The sequence below is a fragment of the Camponotus vicinus genome, unplaced genomic scaffold (genome assembly GCF_025532165.1).
Source record: "Camponotus vicinus isolate PSW18456_S1 unplaced genomic scaffold, iyCamVici1.0 SCAF_1, whole genome shotgun sequence".
Lineage (NCBI taxonomy): Eukaryota > Metazoa > Arthropoda > Insecta > Hymenoptera > Formicidae > Camponotus > Camponotus vicinus.
Window position 1 is genome coordinate 39,257,931 of NW_028141945.1, and position 21,868 is coordinate 39,279,798.

General features: G+C 32.5%; 2 protein-coding genes across 6 annotated transcripts in view; one reads left to right on the forward strand and one right to left on the reverse strand.

The window, feature by feature from the left end:
• Positions 1-508: 508 nt before the first annotated feature.
• On the reverse strand, positions 509-10,873 carry LOC145966938 (uncharacterized). 3 transcript variants are annotated; one of them, XM_083091394.1, is made up of 6 exons: positions 10,278-10,873; positions 8,649-9,695; positions 8,219-8,396; positions 7,754-8,047; positions 7,264-7,506; positions 509-6,434 (listed from the first exon to the last, which is right to left on the reverse strand). In XM_083091394.1, the coding sequence occupies exons 2-6, from the start codon at positions 9,686-9,688 to the stop codon at positions 4,848-4,850; spliced, it is 3,342 nt and encodes a 1,113-aa protein (XP_082947520.1). In that variant the 5' UTR covers positions 9,689-9,695; positions 10,278-10,873; the 3' UTR covers positions 509-4,847. The 3 variants fall into 3 exon arrangements, with proteins under 3 accessions (XP_082947520.1, XP_082947527.1, XP_082947510.1); XM_083091401.1 differs by having other exon boundaries at positions 509-6,431; positions 10,674-10,872; XM_083091384.1 differs by having other exon boundaries at positions 10,674-10,872.
• A 2,671-nt stretch (positions 10,874-13,544) lies between these two features.
• The window catches only part of Crb (cell polarity complex component crumbs), a 33,961-nt gene continuing 25,637 nt past the window's right edge, over positions 13,545-21,868 (forward strand). For all 3 annotated transcript variants that reach the window (XM_083091441.1, XM_083091458.1, XM_083091448.1), the window contains exon 1: positions 13,545-13,831. In XM_083091441.1, coding sequence (XP_082947567.1) covers positions 13,807-13,831 — 25 coding nt within the window. In that variant the 5' untranslated portion in view covers positions 13,545-13,806. The remainder of the gene's footprint in view (positions 13,832-21,868) is intronic.

The following is a 21,868-nucleotide window of genomic DNA, read 5'->3' on the forward strand; positions in this document are numbered from 1 at the left end:
GACGGACAATAACATGACTGTATCCACATTGAGGGTTTGAAAAAAAGGATGTAAACATTTCTATCGCGCGTGATAAATGTAGCGAATGAATTTATACTTGGACGCGGTATGTTGTCGTAATGTCTCGTCGATCCTTTCGCCATTGTACGTACTAGATAATCGCCCGCTTTTAACAGACCGTCCGAAAAATCGCAGTTACGATCGCGCGTACGATAATTTACGCGATGCGATGATCGCTCGTGATTTTACACAACATTCGCGACATTTAGATTGCACGCACATTTAAAACGCAATAATAATACGTAAATACGAAACACCGCGAGAATGACGGCACTGACCACGCTCTGGACGCTCCGGACATGTGACGTAACCGTCCATAGACGTAAAAGATATAGATTGCTTATAATTGAGAGAGCATTGCTAATTTCATGCCGATCATTTCGCGCGAAAATTCAAATTATGCATGCATACAAGAGAGAGAATTTAAAGAATAATAATACACAACAAAAAATATCTCGCATAATATATTCATGACATCTCGATGATATACATATAGTATTTTTATACTCGTTATGAGAGACAAATGATTAGAAGATTCGATGTGTGTAAAAAAGAATTATAGAGTACATGATCCTAATTAAAAAATTGTGACCTTCGAAAGTTTTACGTTGATCTTTACTCTGTTACTAGTCTCCATTGAAATATATTTATGTATCGAGATAGTTTTTATACGAATAGTTTTCTCTATCTTCAAGTATTTATTTAATTTACTTATTTTAAATATATACATATCCTCATTTTGTATATTTAAACGTAAAATTGCAATAATAAGAAATAATTGTTATTGCTAATTTTTATTTCTTCAACACGATTATTATAGCGTATCGTTGTGAATTAATACCATTATCATGATTTGATTTTAATGATAATATATTCATATTTTTATATTCTAATATATATCATAATTTTAAATTGTTATTATGAGAGACAATATAATTTATATATTGTTTGATTTGTAATTAATTAAAAATATTACAAAAGATATTATTATACAATTAAAATGTCATTATAAAAAATAATTGTCATTTTTTTATATAATTTGGCTAACACATAAGTTATGATAACCGAATTAACATCTTAAATTATAATTTCGAAATTAAATCATAATGTCAAATATTAAAATGTATGCATTTTGCTTCAATGCGTTATAACCTTCTGTGCATGTATAGTTGACGAATGATACAATATTAATCGGAAAAATAGAAAATAATAATTTTACAAATTTTAATTATTATTTTTTAAATTATTTATCTCTAACTTATAATTATATATAAAAGCATTCGGTGATTTTGGGAAATCTTGTACAGTAAATCAACGTGTGAAAATGACGAAAAAAATGATTGGAAGAATAATGTAAACAGAGATTCTCTCGCACACATACAAGATGCGATGAATGTGAAATTCTCTAATTATATTTTTCAATATAAGCTTTTGGCAGTACATTAAATATATTTGCAAATGTATTTATGGCGATGTATATATGTATGTGTGTGCGTGTTAATTAAGAACCTCGAGTAATTGAAATATTAATAAAGTATATAAATTCTCTCTTAGTTGTGCCCTATAATATCGCATGTGGATTGATACAATTAATTGCACGAATAACATATTCGCTTGCTAATATATATTAGAAATGCAGAAAATTATCGTAATTTTATTTCGATAAACCTGGCATATTAAAGAGTTTTATATAATTTATTTTTAATTCTATTGAAAATTACAAGTCAAACAAAATTTTGTAAATATATTAAAGAGAAATTATAACGTTCATAATTATATATTAATTATTTCACAAATATTTATTGAATATATTTCGGTAAATTCCGATTAATTGCATAATTAAAATTAATCGGCATTGATACATTGAAAACATATTTTACATGAAAGAACTTAGAATTATTAAAACATTTTATTTGTCATATTTATACAGAGTGCGTATTTTGAAAAAAATAAACCCGAATTTATTCCAAATCTGACATAAGTTATTGACATTTTTTTCAATTTCATTCCTGCAAATCAAACAGATACAGCTGATTCATAAATAGAAAGTCCCGTGATATCAATACGAGACCTGTCTTTGTGCGAATAATCTACAAATATTATATTTATATATGTATATAATAATAATAATAATAATAAAATAATAGTAATAAAATAATAATATATAAATAGCTAGACTCACAATATGTATGCATCTTAATATTTGGCGTGAATCACGTTTAAGATTACTACAAATCGCGCGCGGTGCGTATTATGATATTAAGGACAAAACAACGAAACGAGAACAAGAAATTAAAAAAAATACTAATTATTAATTATTAAGAAATTCGCGAATTAAATTCTAAAAGTCGGAATTCCATGAATAAACAAATGACAAGCGAATAAATCACAGTAACGACATTATTTATATTATTTCACGCGAGTAACCGACCTACACATGTCAATAAAATTATATACACAATTTGTCGACAAATATCATACGAGCGCGTTACAAAAATCGTAATTGGAAAATCGTTGCACTAAAGTGAGATTATAGATTATTAACACTCGAGTGACAAAGGGCGCGATATTACAATAATGTTTACGATTTTCTTAATTAAGTTGAGTCAAGAAAGACTTGACAGAATCTTTATATACTCCAAAAAAATTTACTTTTTAATATTGCTAAGAAATCTTTTTTATCTCTTTACTATTCTTGAAATTTCCAAAAATTTCAAATTATATTTTATATTTTGTTTTAATATCAATATAATTTAAATTTAAAATATTTGCGCTCTCAACTGTTTAAATGTAGAGAATTAAAACACATTAACACATATTTCATGATAATAAATATGATCTCTATAACAAATATGAAAATATAAAAGTAATTTTGTGCGCATTTGTATGATGTTTATGTGTTGTAAGCATAATTCTTAATTATTTTCATGAAAATATATATTTTTCGTTAAATTCATTAATTTAAGTTTATTTTGAAATTAATTAAGTTATACTTTTCACTAATTTGATAAAAATGACTGTCAATTCTTGTCTTCACTTTATCAACATCTATAAAAATAATTTTAATAATAGCCATATTTCTTTTCCTTTTGCAATGTATGCACTTGTTAGTCAATCTATCAGTGTCACATTTTATTGATAGAATATGATCCCTTTATAAAAATAATTCTCTTCTTATCCTTTCTTGAGCACAAGTTTATAGTTAATAAGCACTACATTTATGAAACATTTTAAAATCGCCTAATTCATCGCCCTTTGTCTAAAAATTCTTATATTAATATCAATTTTTTGTCTTTCTAAAATTGTAAAGTTTAGTCTTCCTAAATTTTTAATCCACCTTTTCTACTTCTTAATTCTTTCAATCTTATATTTCACCTATCAAGAAATATATCTTGTAGTTTAAAGAGCATTCCTACTTAAGACAAACTTAATTTAAAACAAAATATCCAATGAATAATATAAACAAGCACACTAGAGACTTTCTCTCCAAATAAAATTAATTTTTATCTCTTGAAATTTCTTTCGCGTCATGAAACCGAAAAGATTGATAGAATATTTCATTTATATGCATTTTACCTATAACTAGATTTATGCAAACATTCGATACAAAATAATCTACTTAAATGCATTTGGCATGTTTTGTTCTTAATTCGAAGACCGCCCATTTCAACCTCTATCATTATTATTACTCTCACTATCAAAATTACCACTCTATTATTTCAGTAATATTTTGTTATAAATCAGTTTTCAATCCCGATTCAGAATTAATTGCATCAACATCGGTTAGCATTATAATTAAGATTAGTTATATATTTTTTTATTCTTACATTCTATAATTAAGAATATTTCTAAAAAGGGACGTATTGCAATCGGGAATATTGTTAGCAGGTCAAAATTCCCGAAAATTAACACTGGTAAGTGTAATTTTTGCATGTATAGGATATTTAATCCGGTTTCGTTAGTTTTTTTTTATTAAAATTCTCGCACTTTATCATTATATATGTCTTTGGTCTCTGTTAGCTATTTAGTTTTCAACAGCAACAGGAATTCTATGAGAATATATGCGCATTTGAAAAGTCTTGCACTCAAATTATTCCGTTACATGTATTATCTATAAAGTTTGAAGATCTTTTTCTGTCTCAATAGAATCAATAAAAAAATATTATAACTATATTTTGTAAAATTATATCTTACAATGATTTTTTATCAATTTTTTATCACTTAACAATGTTAGTTTATCAAAGAAAATCCCTAAAAGATATTTTTTTGTATATAACTTTCGAATCTTTACATATTTATTAAATATTTTCTATTATAATTAAAGAAGAAAAAAAAATTATTGTACAAAATAATTTTTCTTAAAATTAGAGTTTTGCAATACTTTTCGTTGGAGCTGTTGATATCTCTAAATTTGAAAATTTAAAATCTCTAAAAATTGTGAGACTCAAAAGATTAAATATATTTAATAAATCATCTTTTTTTTTTCTACGATTTAATTTTTACTTTAGTTACTTTTCCATAACTTCAGATGCAATTTAATAGAATTTAAAACGATGCAAAACTTCTTGACGCGCATATAACTATAATAGTCTTCGATTTTGATGAAACTTGCCTTTCCGATCATTTTGCATCGGAGAGCACTGACCAGTTTTTTAATTACTTTAACCAACATTATCATTGCAATTAACGCTTCATTTTTAAAGCAATTACATTGAACTTTGGTTTCTGCCACGCATCTGAATGTTTGCATATCCTCGGCACTAATCACCTTAATCCTTTACCATTTATCACTTTATTCTGTTTGCATTCACTAAAACACTCGGTTTCACATGAACATTCTGTCTGTTGGATTTGCTTCTACTTGCGACTGTTGAAGCATCAATTACCGATCTTCTGCTCTTATCTAATCTCTCCTTCTCTGCTTCTTCTCCGTCCCTTCTCTTACTCTCAGACTTCTGGGCGCGACTCATTGACTTGCACGCGATCCTCCCAGTTTTTGCCTCGCCTTCGTACGTCTTCCTTAATGGTTGCGGCGTATAAAATAAGCTAAATCGTTTCGTTCGCGTCGTTGGCTTTTGTCTCACTTCATCGCGCAATTCATCCGTCGAACTAAACTTCCGCGTCGTAACTTTGTCGGCGCCGCGTACCTCTTCAGGCGATCTTTTTGACGCGCACGGTGAGTAGCAGCTGTATCTTTTGCTCCTGACATTTCTGGAATCTATCGGACTTTTCCTACTAATATATCTTTCATGCCGCAGCTTTACCAATTCGTTCTTCATGTATTTGTCTGTTTCTTGAACTCTTAGATTTTGGCAGTTCTTCTTGTCAGATTGAATGTCCAGCTTGGGTGACCTCAACGCATTTAGCGCAGTTGAATATTGTATTCGGGTCTGTAACATCTTTGCGGAGAACTTATTCTGATCCTGATTAACTGTGAGTTTCGAAGAAATTTGCAGAGGACGATCCACAAGACAATTATTTTGGTGCACGTATTGGAAGCTCACATTCTCGAAGCTATCGGTCGACTCCATGCTTTGCGTCGAGCTTGACTTTTGTCCGCATGCCAAACGCGCGAATTGAATATTTACGAAACTATCGGAAGTCTCGATATCGTTGCCAACTGAACTGTCACCGGTTAAGCTATCACTCGATGTTGATACGGTCGTGTTGCTGTTGCGAAAATCATCATTGTTGAACCTATTCTCACGATTCAAATCGCGCAAATTTTTTCTATTGCATTTACTTTGTCGAGTTGCGGCGGCGAGTTTACTCGATAACTTGGGTGTCTCGCAGTTCAAGTCGAGATTTTTTGTTTCCTTCGGCGAGTTTTCATGTTTTCCGTCGTGTGTTCGATGATTAATGGGAGTTGCAACAGTCTTTACAATGACTTCATCACAATGAATAGATGAACTACTATGATAATTACACGTGTTTAAATTTTCCGGAATGCTATTGAGCGATGAAGTAGCGCTTTGCGACTTGAGACGACATCGGGGCATTCTGTTGTCATTCAAATTATCTATCAAATCGTGCATCGATCGGCTTAAACTGTGAATATTCTTCAGACAATCAAAACTAAGAAACACCGGCTCATCCTCATTGTCATTACTGTTGGCGAAATCGATCTCGTCACGATCCTGTTTATTTTGTTGTCTCGGGATGTCGATAAGTTTCAATGCATCGCGATGATTGACGTCCTTCCATTCAACTCTTGTTTTGACATGATCGTTCTCCTGCCGTTGACTGCGTTGCTTCTTAAAGTCGAATTCAAAGGTAGCCAACCTTATCGGCTTACACTGCTGATTCCGGTATTGCTCCGTCGATGCGTCGGTGGTTGTTGCTGTTGCGGTTTGCTCGCCTCCTAGAAAGCTCTGCTGATATACAGAGGCGGGGCAAAAGAAAAGAAAAAGCACTGCTACAGATACAGCAAACCACTACGGAAGCTTCCTTAGTAATCTTGTAATCGAAATGAAGCTGATGAAGTGCGAGGAGAAATGCGGATAGGTTTTCGCTCACACCACGCTCGTAACATAAAAATTCCACCCAGTATAAGACGTGAACAAAATTTCAAAACGAATTTAGAAAGAGACAAAGAGAGAGAAAAAAAGTGAGAGAGAGAAAGAGAGAAAGAGAGAGTGTGTTTGTTAAATTATAAAAATAATTATATATATTTTCAAAAAATGTATATATGTGACTGTGTATATATACACATTTATATCAGATTGCCTCATAAAAAATATCATTTTTGTTATTTTTGAATTTGTGCAATAAAAACATGTATATTTTCCAAATAATTAAATTTTTCAAACGAAAATTTAATTAATAATTGACAAATATAGCATATGCTGTATATAATAATATATATTTTATTAAAAGTAAAATTTTATATGTGCATCTCATCATTTTAAATTATCTTAAAAAAACAATATTAATATACTAGTAACTAGATATGCTGTGAATATTTCATCTTTTTATGTAGCGTGACGTAACGAACTGGCAGAAGAAATCGTGCTTAAAATAATAAATGCGATAGCAAATATTTTACATAGGCAAAAATTACCTGATATTAATTTTATTTTCGATTACTACGAGGAAAATGACAAAAAAATTTTAAGCCATGCGGGGGTACAGGCAACGCGGCAAAATTGAGTTTTCTAACTCATAAGATACAAAAAAATAATATTGTATACTAGTGACAGTTACCGCGAGCCATGGATGATCCAACACATCCTCGGCACTGAAGCGAAGTTCCGGTTGTGCTTGTAGCATGTTTGAAATTAGTTGCTTCGCCGAATCAGATACCGTGTCCCAATATGGTGACGTAAATTCATACTGGCCACTCAGAATACGCTCAAATAGTTCCTCCTGTTCATTTTCTACGGATACGAAAGGTGGAAAGCCACACAGAAGAATATATAGAATCACTCCGGCCGCCCATACGTCAATCTGAAAACAAATGATTTATTTTAGATATATAAAATGTTTCGAAAAGAAAAAAGACCTGTAATCTACTATGCATTAAATAATATGTTTAAATTGCGAAATAAAAAAAATCCTGTATCCTATTCTTTTCAAATAAATATTTCTTATATAAGAAATATTTATTTATATGATAAATTGAATTAATTTAGATAAGTTAGTAGTTTTATCCACCATTCTTAATTAGTGAATTTATTAGAATAAATAAATATACCTTCAAACCATATCCAGTTTCGGCGAGAATTTCTGGTGCCACATAAGTGGGAGTGCCACAAACAGTGTATAAAGGTTCTCGCACTACTTGCGCGAGTCCAAAGTCGCCCAGTTTCAAGCATCTAACGTGACTACCATCCATCTCAACTAGGAGATTCTCCGGTTTAACATCACGGTGTACAATGTGATGGGAATGCAAATAAGCCAAGGCGGAAGTCAGATGACCAATCATCACACTTGCCTCTGCTTCAGAAAATTTCGTCGCAGCTGCGATTGCGTCAAACAAATCTCCTCCCTAAAAAACAAATAGTGTTATAATTCGTATACATTTCTTTAATTGTTATGTTAATGTTGTGTGTTAATTGAATTAAATTGAATTAAATCATAAATTAATAATTTTAACTTATTATGAGTAATTGAATTAAATATAAGCTCCATTAAGCTCTATGTAATTTTAATAATACACCTTGACAAGTTCCATGACTAGGAACAGCTGATCAGTAGTCTCTTGCTCCGCAATCAAGCTGATTATGTTGGGATGGCAGACTTGCCTCAGAATCGCCACCTCGCTTGCTAGCATCGTCTCTTTTCCCTGACACTTGTATTTATCCACAATTTTCATAGCATATTCAGCACCAGTAGATCTAGAATATCATTAACACACATGTGTTTTGTACACACACACACACACACATATATATATATATATATTCTTAAATTTAAAATTAAAAGTCAAGTTGAAGAAAATATCTCTAAGATTAAGATAATAAAGAGACTTGAGATAAATTATATAGTACATCTTCTTGAGTTTAAATTAAAGGTTTCGTAATTTGTGTATAAAAAAAATGTATATCCACTAATATATATATATTATATTTATATAATTATATATTCACTTGTGAATGCAATGCCTAACGACGGCAAAGTTTCCGTCTCCAATGACATGTCCCACAGTGTAATGTAACCTCAGTGGTTGTGGCAATATCAAGGACGACGGACTGGGTGTCCTAACTTGCGGCGTAGTGAGCATCTTCTTGCCAGACTTTCTCGGCATACGTGGCATCGGACCGCTCTGTCGCTTAGAGCTCCATGGACATCGCCGAAAACTCTGCACGCATTTGCTCTCCTCGAAGTCTAACTCAAAATCCTCCTGTATAGACTTCTCCGGACCATACGCCACGAAGATGTCGTCGTTGTCGAAAAATTGCTCGAGCGAAGTGATTTGCTGACCCGACAATGTATACACTTTTCTGACCGCTCCAGAGTCAAGTTTCACCGCTTCGGTAATCGCCTCCATCGCATGCTCCAGACTCGGGGCATTACGTTTGTTCAGCAACAATCTCATGACTTTGCGCGGCTTGGTACCGTGGCGGATCAACGTCACGATGCGCGCTTTCACGCACAGCGGAATGGCGCTGATCTGCCTACCGGTACCACCGCTACTACTGGCCGCCGGTGACTGCGGCAGTCCGGACAAAGAACTCCCTCGGCGAACCTTGGACGCCGAATATTCGACTTTCTTGAAGATCTCACCTTGGCCGGATACCACATAGCACTTGCCATCCTCCAAGTCGCTGACGCTCTGCACCTTACGGCCGTCCATGGTATATATCGCGCGAACACCGTTTGGTAGAGTTACACTCGACACCAAGGCACGTGTGAGATCGGACGCGAGACTGTCGAAGCTGCGATATCTTTCCGGTGTCACTGCCATCACCACGCCTGTGTAATATTTATCTCCATTGCGGAAAAATCGGACTCTTTTGGCTTTCTTGGTGGGCGGTGTTCGGAGAACGTTTAAAGTGTGTCGCGATGTGATGTCCAATAACCTTTCATCCAGACTCATTATGGTAGACGAATTGAGATCACCGCTACCGTCTGCTGAAAAATTGCCAGCGCTAGACGGCGAAGCGCCTTGATTCAGCAGGTCCTCCATCCTCGTTCTGTAACGCACACATTCTTCTCATTAAAACAAATAACTATTATTTCATATCACTGCAAATATATCTACTTTTAATATCATTCTAGCGTAACAGAATATATCTTCTTATTAAACTAAGCCATTCTTATCGAACCAATATTTATAAACTATTATTTCATATTCTTTTCTAATGTAATTAAAAATTACCAGTATAATTATATTTATAATTAGTAATGAAGAATAATTGCTATATAATAATACATTTATAGAAAGAAAATGAATTTGTTGGGCCAATATTGTTAATATAATTATTTTAAAAAATGACTATAGTTCACTATTTTCCAATACAATAATTTTGACATAATTTAATATTTGTAATAAAAATATCCTAATCAATGTCATTATCATAGAGTAGCATGTTTAAAAGTGTATAAATACATTATCTTAATCAATCTCAGGCATTTATATCTTTAATATTATTTACATATACATTCTTCTTTCCCTCTCTCTCTCTCTCTCTTTCTCTCTGCCCCTTTTTCCCTCTTTGCACATATATTAATTATAAAATAATAAGATTATAAACTGTACCAGACTGTATCCTTACCTACAATTCTATTCATTACAAAGTCACTCGAAAACTCTCTCTCTATCACAAATTTTTACTGTAAATAAACTAGGCAAATATTCTTTAGAATGGCATTCCAGCTTTTTTACACCTTCATCAGCAGTAGTATGAGTCATACGTTAGAAAGTGCACTTGACAGGTGCAATGAAAGCGGAGTATCATCCGATATCTATCGAATCGCTATCGATTGCCAAAAGTACAGAAATGTTGACCCGCGTCTAATGTTCGGGATTAATATCACAAGGAGAGGACAGGGACAACGGGACAAGATGCTGCGACGACAGAATGCACTTAACCTGCTCGCCGTTAGCAGATCGGCGATCGACGATCGCCAAATACAAGTTGTTCAACGAGTGCGCATCCATTCTCACTCACCTGCTCGTAAGCCGAGCAAAACGCGATCGATCGTCCCGGTGACACGAGACGAGAAGAGAAGCTAGTTTACACGCGCGCTATAGACCAAGCGTAAATCACCACCAGCGAGCTTGAGCGAGCTGACATTTTCCTCGTAGCGACTCAAGTGGCTGCTTGAACATGACATATAAAATATATAGACGAAATTTACTTCTTCTTTAGTTTTTTGCAGAGTAGAAGACTGCGATTCTGACGTATGATGCTTTCAAGCGTCTGATTAACCAATCGGGAGTAAAGATTCCTTTAACCTGATTGGTCAATCAAACGCTTCGAAGCATCCAGAGCGTCTCCCCGACCGTAGCCATCGGTTTCCAATAGAAAACTTTAGTTTCTAGATGCCAAAATATCGCTAGTTACAAATTACTAGGAAATAAACTTTTCTATTGGATATCGAGTATTGTACGTTGGACAGTGGACCAATCACAAGTGTATAACCAAACAGAAATATTATGACGTTTTCGAATGGTCAGGTTTGATCGACTCGGGGTAGTTTACTAGACCCCATTGACGAATCACAGTCATTCTAAAGAAAGTAACCATACATTCTTCAGAAGAATGGCTGTGATTGGTCAATGATATCTAGTAACCTACCGGGTCGATCAAACCTGACCATTCGAAAACGTTATTGGTATATTATCGGCTGCGGAGACGCTGAGGATGCTTTGAAGCTTTTGATTGACCAAATCAAGACAAAAGGAGTAAAAATTTCTTTAACCTGGTTGGTCAATCAAACGCTTCAAAAAACTTCTGCTGATGGTTCACTCTAGAGTTCCTCAAGTAAGAGTTAGGACACCGCGTGATGATTTCTGATTGGTCGCGCCATTTGTAGGGAAGCAGTGAGTGAGAAAGAGACAGAGAAAAGAAGAAGGAAGAAGACAAAGCTATTCGAGACGTGTCACGGTAAATAATGTATAGGTATGTATTAAAAATAAATTAATTTTTATATTTCATTTCATATAACGATTATTAAGTGATATTTATTAATAAAACGTATTCTTTTATTGTAAATTTATAAACTTAAAACTGAGATATAACTAACCTTAATGTAAAACTTTACTTATATATAAAAATAGTTTGGAAAGGTAATTTTAAAAATTGTTACAGATAAAATGCAATAAATGAAATATAAATGAAAAAAAAATAAATGAAATATAAATCTCTATTTAATAGAATGTACATGATAGAATAGAATGATATAAGTCTTTCAAATTGCGCGCGCTACAGTTCCCTGTTAATGGCGGACGTTGTCCTAACTCTTACTTGAGGAACTCTAGTTCACTCCGTAAGATGGCGCCACAAGTGTCACAAAATTCCGCGTAAAACGACGCCACAAGCGCGAACACATTCGATGTTTGATGGTGATATTCAAACGCGGCAATGGATCGTGTTTCGTGTGTCAGTGGTTTCGTCGAATCGCGAGAGATTAAAAATTGCATCGATTGTGCACTTATCGATATACATTTTTTACATATTAATAAATGTCTTTCGTTTAAAGTGACGCAAACTATTAGGATTGATGCGATACGAGTCGCATTTCGGGATAACTTTCTTTATCGGGTTTTTTATTCCGGAAATACATCCAAATTTACACATCTTATATAGACATTGGAATTTTGTTTCCTCGAATATAATCGATTGTGAATGTGTGTTTATTATAGTGAATATTAATTTAGTGACATAATCGCTACGAGTTTATATACAAGTTTTCCAGAGAGCATTATTCATACGTGTATGTGTGGAGCGTTTGCGATTGTATAAAATATTCAAACCAGGTAAAGTGCAGACATATTTTTGTTTTTAAAATGAGAAAAGGCTAAAATGTATAATTGCATAACGAAGTGTTTCGCATTTTTTATTAATTTAATCAATAATTGGATGAAAACATTTCGATGATCGAGAGCAAATGCGACATTCATCGATAAAATAAATTGCTAATCGATTATCTCAATAGAGGGCAGTAAAATATCATCGCGGAAAAGTTTTTTCTCCTTGTTTTTTCCTTTTCTTTGCACGCATTACTCGTAATTCAAACGAGCAAAAATATCGAAACTTTTCATCCTTTATACCGTAAAAGGAGCAAAAATATTATTTTGTTCTGTTGGCGCTCAATCGAGCGATCTCGGTACTACTGATTATTTTCCTTTAATTTTTGTCAAAAGAGCATAAGAGAGATACTTTAGATCTTGTAGTACTAATATATACTGAATTGTTCACCATCGTTTCCTTTCTGTTTGTATATAGTTTTTAGACAAATTAATCAACGTCATCTTCCGATATGGTGTTCGATTTAAATTTATCGAAATTATTTTTCTCCCCAGTTTTGACAAATTTTCTCATTGAGAATCTATCTACATATATCGAAGGCTTTAATGATTATAACGATTCAGGCATTGTTACATGTATAATGCTACTAGTTTTAAATAGACGTGTACTTTTCTTTTTGCACAAGAAATATGAATCCACAGAATCTATACGCTCTCGAGTTACGCAAGATATTTGTACCATTTCGGCTAACGATAAGAGTCGAGAAAATTGCTCGTTTGTCCGCTTATTCGTATATGGCGCGCATAAGTAGGCAAACAGGCAGGCAAGCCGGCAGGTAACCGTGATTATGCCAACTCACACAATGATATTTTACAGTACGAGAGTAAAGGAGAGGAAGGAATTCGAGTAAAGCGACCGAGCGAGATGGCGAGGATTTTGCGCCTCCGCCTTCGCCTCCGCCATCGCCGTCGTCGTGACGGTGAATAGCGATGGTAGTGGAGTGGTGGTGGTGGCGGAGGAGGTGGAGGTGGAGGTGGCGGTGGCGGTGGCGGTGGCGGTAACGCGCAGCAGTTTCGTTCGGCGTTCGGCGGGCGTTCAACGTCGGTTCGAGTTGATGTCGGTTGTCGGTCGGTGTACGCGCGCGCGCGAGTGTAGAGGTGAAAGAGTGGAGGTCGGGAAAGAAAATTCGAAGCGGGAAGCGATCTTTTGGCGCGATCGAAAAAGTGAGCGAGAAAACGGAGAAGAATCCAGCGGCAGAATGCTGAATGCGTAAAAAAAGAGAGGAAAGCGACGAAAAGTAGGAGCGACGAAAAAGATCCAGAGGCGGAAAATGCGGTCGCGACACGTCGTAGCAGGTGAGTCAGGTTCCCCCCCGAGTCATCGCGGTCGCCATCGTTATACGAGCGTCGCTGAGCCACAGCCGCGGACAACGCGGACTCCGAATACTCGAGAGCATCTAGACGCGAATTGTATTTTGGAGTAGAAATATTCGAAATCATCTTAATCAATTCACGCATACATGTACATATATATGTATATATACATTCTGTTTCGAGATTATAATCTTTACATGTGAATCTTGAAGATATATATATATATATATATATATATATATATATATATATATATTTTTTTTTTTTTTCCGAAATATAATTCTCAAATATATTTCGATTCTAGATCCTTGGATTCTCGGTAATTACAATGGATCAAAATATAACGATCCGCTCGGAATTGTGATTTATAGCGAATACTGAATATAACGCGCTAACTCGAGTAATCTCTTTGTTTAATTTGAGTATTCTCTTGTTTATGCGAATATTGAATATTTCGTTTCGTAAATTATATTAAAATTCTCACACACATATTATAAACATTTAAACGATAGAATATTGCAAGTTGAAAATATCGAGATGAAGAATCGTGCGACGAGTAATTTTTGGAACGAGAGGACATGGGTGAGTTTGCAACAAATTCATCCTTGAAACAAAGTGTTCCGTGCATCTTTCATTTTTACCTGCCACATTGTTATGGAGAGAGCGCATCGTTATGCTCCCAAGATAGTCTGGCATTCCGATCCTAATCAATGGAGAGGCCCTTTTGTCAGTGTCGACACACAAATTTCAAAAGCAATATAGAGAAATGTTAGAAAACGACATTTAAAAGCATTGTTTTTCAAAGACTAAAATTTCTTTGTGAATTGGAATTAAATAAAAGAGACGATAAAATTGGAAGAAAAATTAGACAAGGTTTAAAAGAGAAATTTGGAGAAAATAAAATTGGAGTTGAAAATTAATACATTTCTAGGTCCCTACTTTATTATTTAGCTTTTATATTTTTTTGTATCTCAAATGTGACGAGTATCGGCAAAAACTTTTACAATTTTTTACCATTGAGTTTGTTCGATTATATCCAGATATTGTTCGGTTCTATATAGTGTTCTACGCATCTCGGAACGCGATAACGAGACGGAGCATGCTGAATCTATTGAAATCTCCCGCGAGTGAGTTCGATACCAGATGCTACGATGAGAAGAAAACTTTCTCTTACGAGTCAGTGTTGTGTGATTGAATTTTATTACATTAATATTTACAAATATTTTTGTACATTTACATTATTATTTCATACATTAGTTGTGTGGTATTAATTTCTATAGTATTATATATGTGTGTATATATATATATTTATTTATTTATTTATTTACTTATTTATTTATTCAATATTTAATTTTATCGAAAATTTTTAATTTTAGACACAATACATTTTTGGATGTATTTTAACAAGTCTTCTCTCTTCGTTTTTAATTATATTTCTAATTATTTAATTGTTTACAAAAGATATTCTCAAATTAAATTTTTTTAAAGAATTGTCTAATAATTACTTATTTATATTATCTAAAGGAAAAAAATTATGACTAGAAAATTATAACTATACCGCAAAATAACTTTATGTGTAAATGATAGAGTTTTTTAATGAAATATGCGATAAAGCAGTTGGGCTTTTTCTTTTAATAATGTATCATAAACAATGATTGATAATATTAAAAAATTCAGATTGCGTGCGATGCGATATTAATCGGAGCACGTACTGTGTTTGGCAACAAATCCTGCGATAGACGTCCAAAAAATGGAGCGTTTAAGGTCGAAAATAAAAATGGCAGAAAAAATATTTTTATTACATCTCTATTTATTAACCGTGTATTTTTTAAAAAGGAGGAACGATATTAATTCACCATTTGTAACATCATGCAACGGAATATTATCTGTTCTTATCACCTAGTAACAGAGTTGGAGACAATCTTGAAAAATCAAATATCACGCGAAATATCACGAAATTTATTTGAATAACTTGTTTGAAAAAATTTTAACATTTTTAATAAAGCATTTTGAGAATTACAAATCACTACATACAATACCATTAAATAATGATTGTTATTTGGTATCGACTCTTGTGAATATTGTCGCACTCATAAATCTCGATTTCATTATTGAAAAATGTTGAATTCCTTCCAATTGTGTATTACATGTATGCGAGTTATGATGAGAAATATGTACGAAATCATTAACGATTAAAATTCGAGACTCGAGTTAAACGGAGGAAACGGAATTAAATCCATCGGCGATTATGTCATCGAATTTTTGAAAGCATGATATAATCGCGTTGTTCTTAAAGAATCTTGATAATTCTGTTATCAAATGGAAAAATGGATTTATCTATGTCTCACGGAGACTTGTGTATCAAAAATTATATTTTATTTTTTTTTAATCACATTACATGACATTATTTTCATATAATTTAATAATATTACAATAAGAAATAAAATTACAATTACTCCTTTGCTATTCGCGTGATTTAACGATAAAAATTTTTAATTGCATTTACAGTTTATACATATGTACATGTGCACGCACGCACACACACATACACCGGGGGTGGGGTGCCCCACACACACACACTTATACATTATAAATTCTTAATTTATATTTTTGTACCAAAATAAATTTCTTTTTCAAGAAATTTCTTTTTACAAATTTCTATGGAACTTGATAGAAACTTATATTTTCTAATTAGAATGCACTTTTGAAAGAAGCAAACGCTCGCAGATACGCATTACGCAAATAGCAAATTAAACATCCGGTGACTTTCTCGTACAGTTGATAATGCACTCGGTACGGCTTTTTCCCGACTCGGAATTTTTATTCAGAAAAAAAGAGAACGCAGCTTTTTTCTTTATTCATGAATAAAAAATTTAATAAAAATATGCGATCGTTACATGTTGCAAGCGAGATATTCTTCTCTTCGTCTGAATACGTAGCTGCGAGTGAGCTTCCGCTTTTACGCGCGTCTTTCCGGTCGCGCATTGACCGCACGGCGTGTGAACGCGCACCGCGCACGAGAGAGACAGAGAGAGAGAGAGAGAGACGACGCTCCTTCGTAACGGTATAAACTTTTACCTCTTCGGGATCACCGGTGTAGATCAGTGACCGACCCGAGAGACTATCATCTCTAGATGACAATCACGGAAGAACCAATGTTTTGCTAAATAGATGCTCATAGATACATAATAAAGATTTGTTGGCTCACACTTGGCGAAAATAAATATTCATTAAATTCCAAAAATAAATGTCACTAAATTTTGAAATTTTTTATTGTTACGCTACAATATTTGCTAGTAATCTTAGATGTCTTTCACGGAACGAACAAAAGAGATTTTTCTGAGATTTTTCTGACGAGCTTTTATAGTTTGAAGAATGGAAAAATGGATAGATCAAAGTGGCATTTTAGACGACAAGCGGCTTATCGCTGTTCAAAAATTTCTGTCACGCAAATCGTACATTCTTTTCGTATGAAAATACGAACATCAAAGTACATTTAGGTAAACGAGAATTTGTACAAGAGTACCAGTAGTATGAATCGTCTCAATATTTCAAACAATGTTGAGAGAGATGTTTGTCAGAAAGACATGAATTTAAAACAATGAATTTAGAATCTCTTAGATGTAAAAGAAGTCGAGTTTGCGCGATAAATAATGAAAGTATAAATTAATTTAATTGAAAATAATCATATTAGTTTATTCCTAACAGCATTGAAATATAAGAGTATAATGTTGATGCACAACATCTATTTTGCTTAGAAAGTATTCTGAAAATCACACACAGTCAATTAATGAAAAAATCAATCTTTAAATATATTATAATTGTCGTATATTATAATACACTTGAAATAATTTAAAAATATGTATAACGCATGAAAATTATTTAAGACACGTTTGCTGTAATAAATGGCAAATTTTTCTAGATATTTATCTTTTGAATAAAAACATGTAATCTCTATTAATCTAGGAATATTCTGAATATGATCTCGAAAATATTACATTCTTGTTCCACATTTCAAATTGCAAGTTTTTGTTCTAAATTTTATATAGTCGAGAAACTGCATTTAAAGAAAAAGAATAATTTGCTGAGGAATACCGAATACACTTATTATCGGCGTATCATGTATGTACAAGTAAAATAAATCAGATGTATAAACAAATATTTTTTACACACAGGACGCGCGTGATGATCGTTCGCAAAATTTAATATTAGGCAAATTTTATTTTTAATTCTTTTATTAAGAAAAAAATAGTAACGATCACGTATATACTTGAATAATTTTAAAATTACAATAAAGTTAATTATAAAACGTAGATTATTATATCGATGTTAATAATATATATAATATATAATATACATCGATGTTATAATAGGAAACAATTATTACTCGACGTAATAAAGAGAATTTTTTAAAATCAAAAGAATAATAATATATAATATATTTTTGGAGTATTCTGTATTTTGTATCTTTTTGATTTCACATAGAAGAGATTTAAAGAGAGAGATTGTAAATGTTGTTAGACTTTGTCGCGCACGCGTACGCAATATCGATAACCACGCTACAAGAGGTCGATAGTTTCATAAACAGACGTCGTCTCCTCTCTGAAAAAGCATTTACCGAAACGTCATCTCGTATGAGAGCAGAGGCGGGCGTGTGTGACTGTGACGCAATTGTTCCACGTGTCGCCCACCTGTCAATTTATATCGAGCACATCGGTACTTGACGCGACGCCTCGTCGCATCCTCGCGAATAATTTCTGCAAATAATTCGTCACGATCGTGAAAGATCTCGAGTGTGTTAAGCTCGTTCCTATCACGAGCGTAATATTCACTATATGCATTTTTTACTCTATTGCATTTTTTTACCGCGATTTTAAACGGACCTTGCGGATATGAAAGAGTTTTAAGAAAGCTTTTACGTGAGTTTATGTCGTTCACGCTCGATAAAAAAAATTCCGATGAACGACTAACGATGAGCTATGATTGATGTAAATTTTTTTTACATGTTATACAATTGCAGGGTATTTTTTTATATAATATCCAGAGCATACGATACAGATTATTTTTGTAGCAGTAATTCATTAAAATAAGAAAGTCTTTTTCTTCTCTCTCTCTCTCTCTCTCTATATATATATATATATATATATGAGAGAGAGAGAGAGAGATCGGATGTACTATGTGCACGACACGATACAAGCGTGAAACAATTTCAATAATCTAGGATTATAAAGACAAGAGTATTTCTATTCGATTGATTACGAAAGCGCGATGGAAAATGCAACGAAACGGACGAAAGTTGCATCTGTACGAATGTGCACGATACCGGCGTTGAATTACAGAGTCGTTCGCGCTACGTAATATTACGCTTCGCTCGCTCGCGCGAAATCCGAATATGAAAAATAAATTCCGACACGCCTCCCGACTCGTCGGTAAAGTCGAATAAAACGCGCGATTATTTTACAAAATGATTCGTCGGAAAATAATTTCTAATTGCTGCAAAACTTGTGCGCGCGCGTAATTTGTTTAAAAATAATTTCTTTTTCTCGAGATAAATATTTCATTTTAATAGTCTCAAGATATTTTATGTTCAAGAAAATTATAATTGTAAATAAACGCTGCATAATTATTTTAAGAAAAATGTCTTTTAATTAATTTTTCAGAAAAGTATAATTAAAGAATAGATGTTAAAAGTTTTTAAAAAAGCGCCTTATCTTGCCGTGAAATGTTGTTTCAGTTCGGAAAGAATAAAGATTTTAACTGTTCTCAGCATTTTTCTCACGATGGTCGCATGTAAAAAGAGGGCACATGGCTTTCTTGAGTGGTGCCAGAACCTCTGAAGTTCAATATTTTCACCATCAAAGGCATTTCACAGGTCCCGAAGATTCACTCGAGTGCCTAATGTTGACAATTAGCAGGCCTTTTTTTTGACTCCTAGTCCGAATTCCATACATGTGATTTCGTGAATAAAAAAATAAGAAATGCATTTAATGCCGAGATAACACTATCAAAGCAGTAATTAAGTGCATTATCTTGTTATTTTTAATAATGAATCTATAAAAATTGGAAAACTCCAATTTAACTTTGATAATTCTCTCGGTGAATTAATAAGCCTATTTCAGGATGGAAACTAGTCTTGCTTCTCTTTTTTCATTTCTTTTAATTATAAAAGATTAAAACAATATGCATACATTTTTAAAGTAAGTTTTTCCATGATAATAACGTAATGAAAACGTATTCAGAAGATTATCTCTTTTTTTCTGCAAACATGTCACATATCGTAACACAGCTGAATCATCGACAACCATGTGTAATTCGCTCGCTATAATTCTTTGCTATACAGCGTGATAAATTTTTTGTTACATACAGGATAAATTGAAAACATTAAATATTTATGGCAATTAGATTTCTCTTACGATTGTTTAAAATAAAAAAGATAAGTATAACAAAAGATAAACACAAAATTTAAAATAAAATGTTTCTTAATACATATTTATTTTTCTTCCAATGTTAAATACTAAAGATATACTATAGATTGAATGAGACTTGAAAAATAACGTATATATCAATATAAGTTGAAAAAAATATGTGATTGAATATGTGATAAAAGAATTTTAAATTGAAATGCTTCGTTACGAAATTCAGCATTAATTATAAAATATGACATGGATCAAGAAATAAAAAATAGCTCAAATTATATCAGAAATTATTTTTATTTATGTACGTATTAATCCTTAATTATTTTTAAAATTTTAAATTGACTAATTATTAGATACATATTACATGTTTTTTTCTTATTCGATTAGACATACTGATCGTTGATTGAAGATAATAACAATTTCGCGAAATTGATTCAAAGTCATTTAATATTCGAAAAATATTAAATCAAACAGATATACGTACGCATAGCTTTCATGAATTATAAAAACAAGATTGTACAAAAGGATTACCGGTGGTAAATGTACATTCATTGATATACGACTTTCTAATTTTAATTTCGTAATTTTTGCATTTTACCTCCTTTTATTTCGCAATTAAATGTCATGGCTGACATGGAATCTTTTACGAATTTTTACTAAAGTTTCTTGATTTTTCTCAGAGCCGATATTTCGAAAAAGATTAACTGTTTATATCTTCTCTTTACACATTTTTACAAGAATAATATATGTTATATACGCAATATTTTCTTCTGAAAAAATTGATTTATTATATAAATTCTGCAATTTTACAAATCCTTTTTTGTTATTTAAAAATTGAAAAAACAAAAATCGTATTAATTGTTTACAATAATTTGAAGCTTATACATATATGGTTTTTAATTATTCATTTGCAAAATTTTCTTAATAAATAGTTTCATCATATGTAAAAATATCATATATTTCTATCTTACATATTATTATTTTTTCTCGCTGTAAAAAAGATAAAACTTTTTAACATGAAACAATTTATATTAACGATATATTTTACTTATTAATTATTATTATATGTGTTCTTGCGAACGATTAAAATTGGATTATTATTTTATTACCTAAATCATTCGTAATATTTTTATAATACTTGTACTATTATTGCATTTTTGACGAAAAAACACAAATTAGATTTCTCTCGATATATAATTTCGACAAAAAGATGCAACTGCAGGTCCCATTCCATCAATATTACGAGCTGCTACATAAAATTGCATAAAGCCATGTTGCGCGGCGTTATCTGCTCATTTATTTTTTCTCTATTCAGATCTTCGTCAACGATAATAAATAAATGGAATTAGTTTTATCGAGAGATCGAATTCGAATTGCGCAGATATCGCACATCCTATTTCATTTTTACGTAAATCAATTCGAAATCAGAAAAGAAATTCGTTCAAAGAGAAAAATAGACACGGCAATGACTAAATTAATTTATTATGTTTGTGTATTGAAACACAATCGGATCACAAGTCGACAATCTGATTTATAAAAGTACAATCACGTATAGCATTTCTATCGCAATGTCAAGAGAATGCAAGGCATATATTACATACTC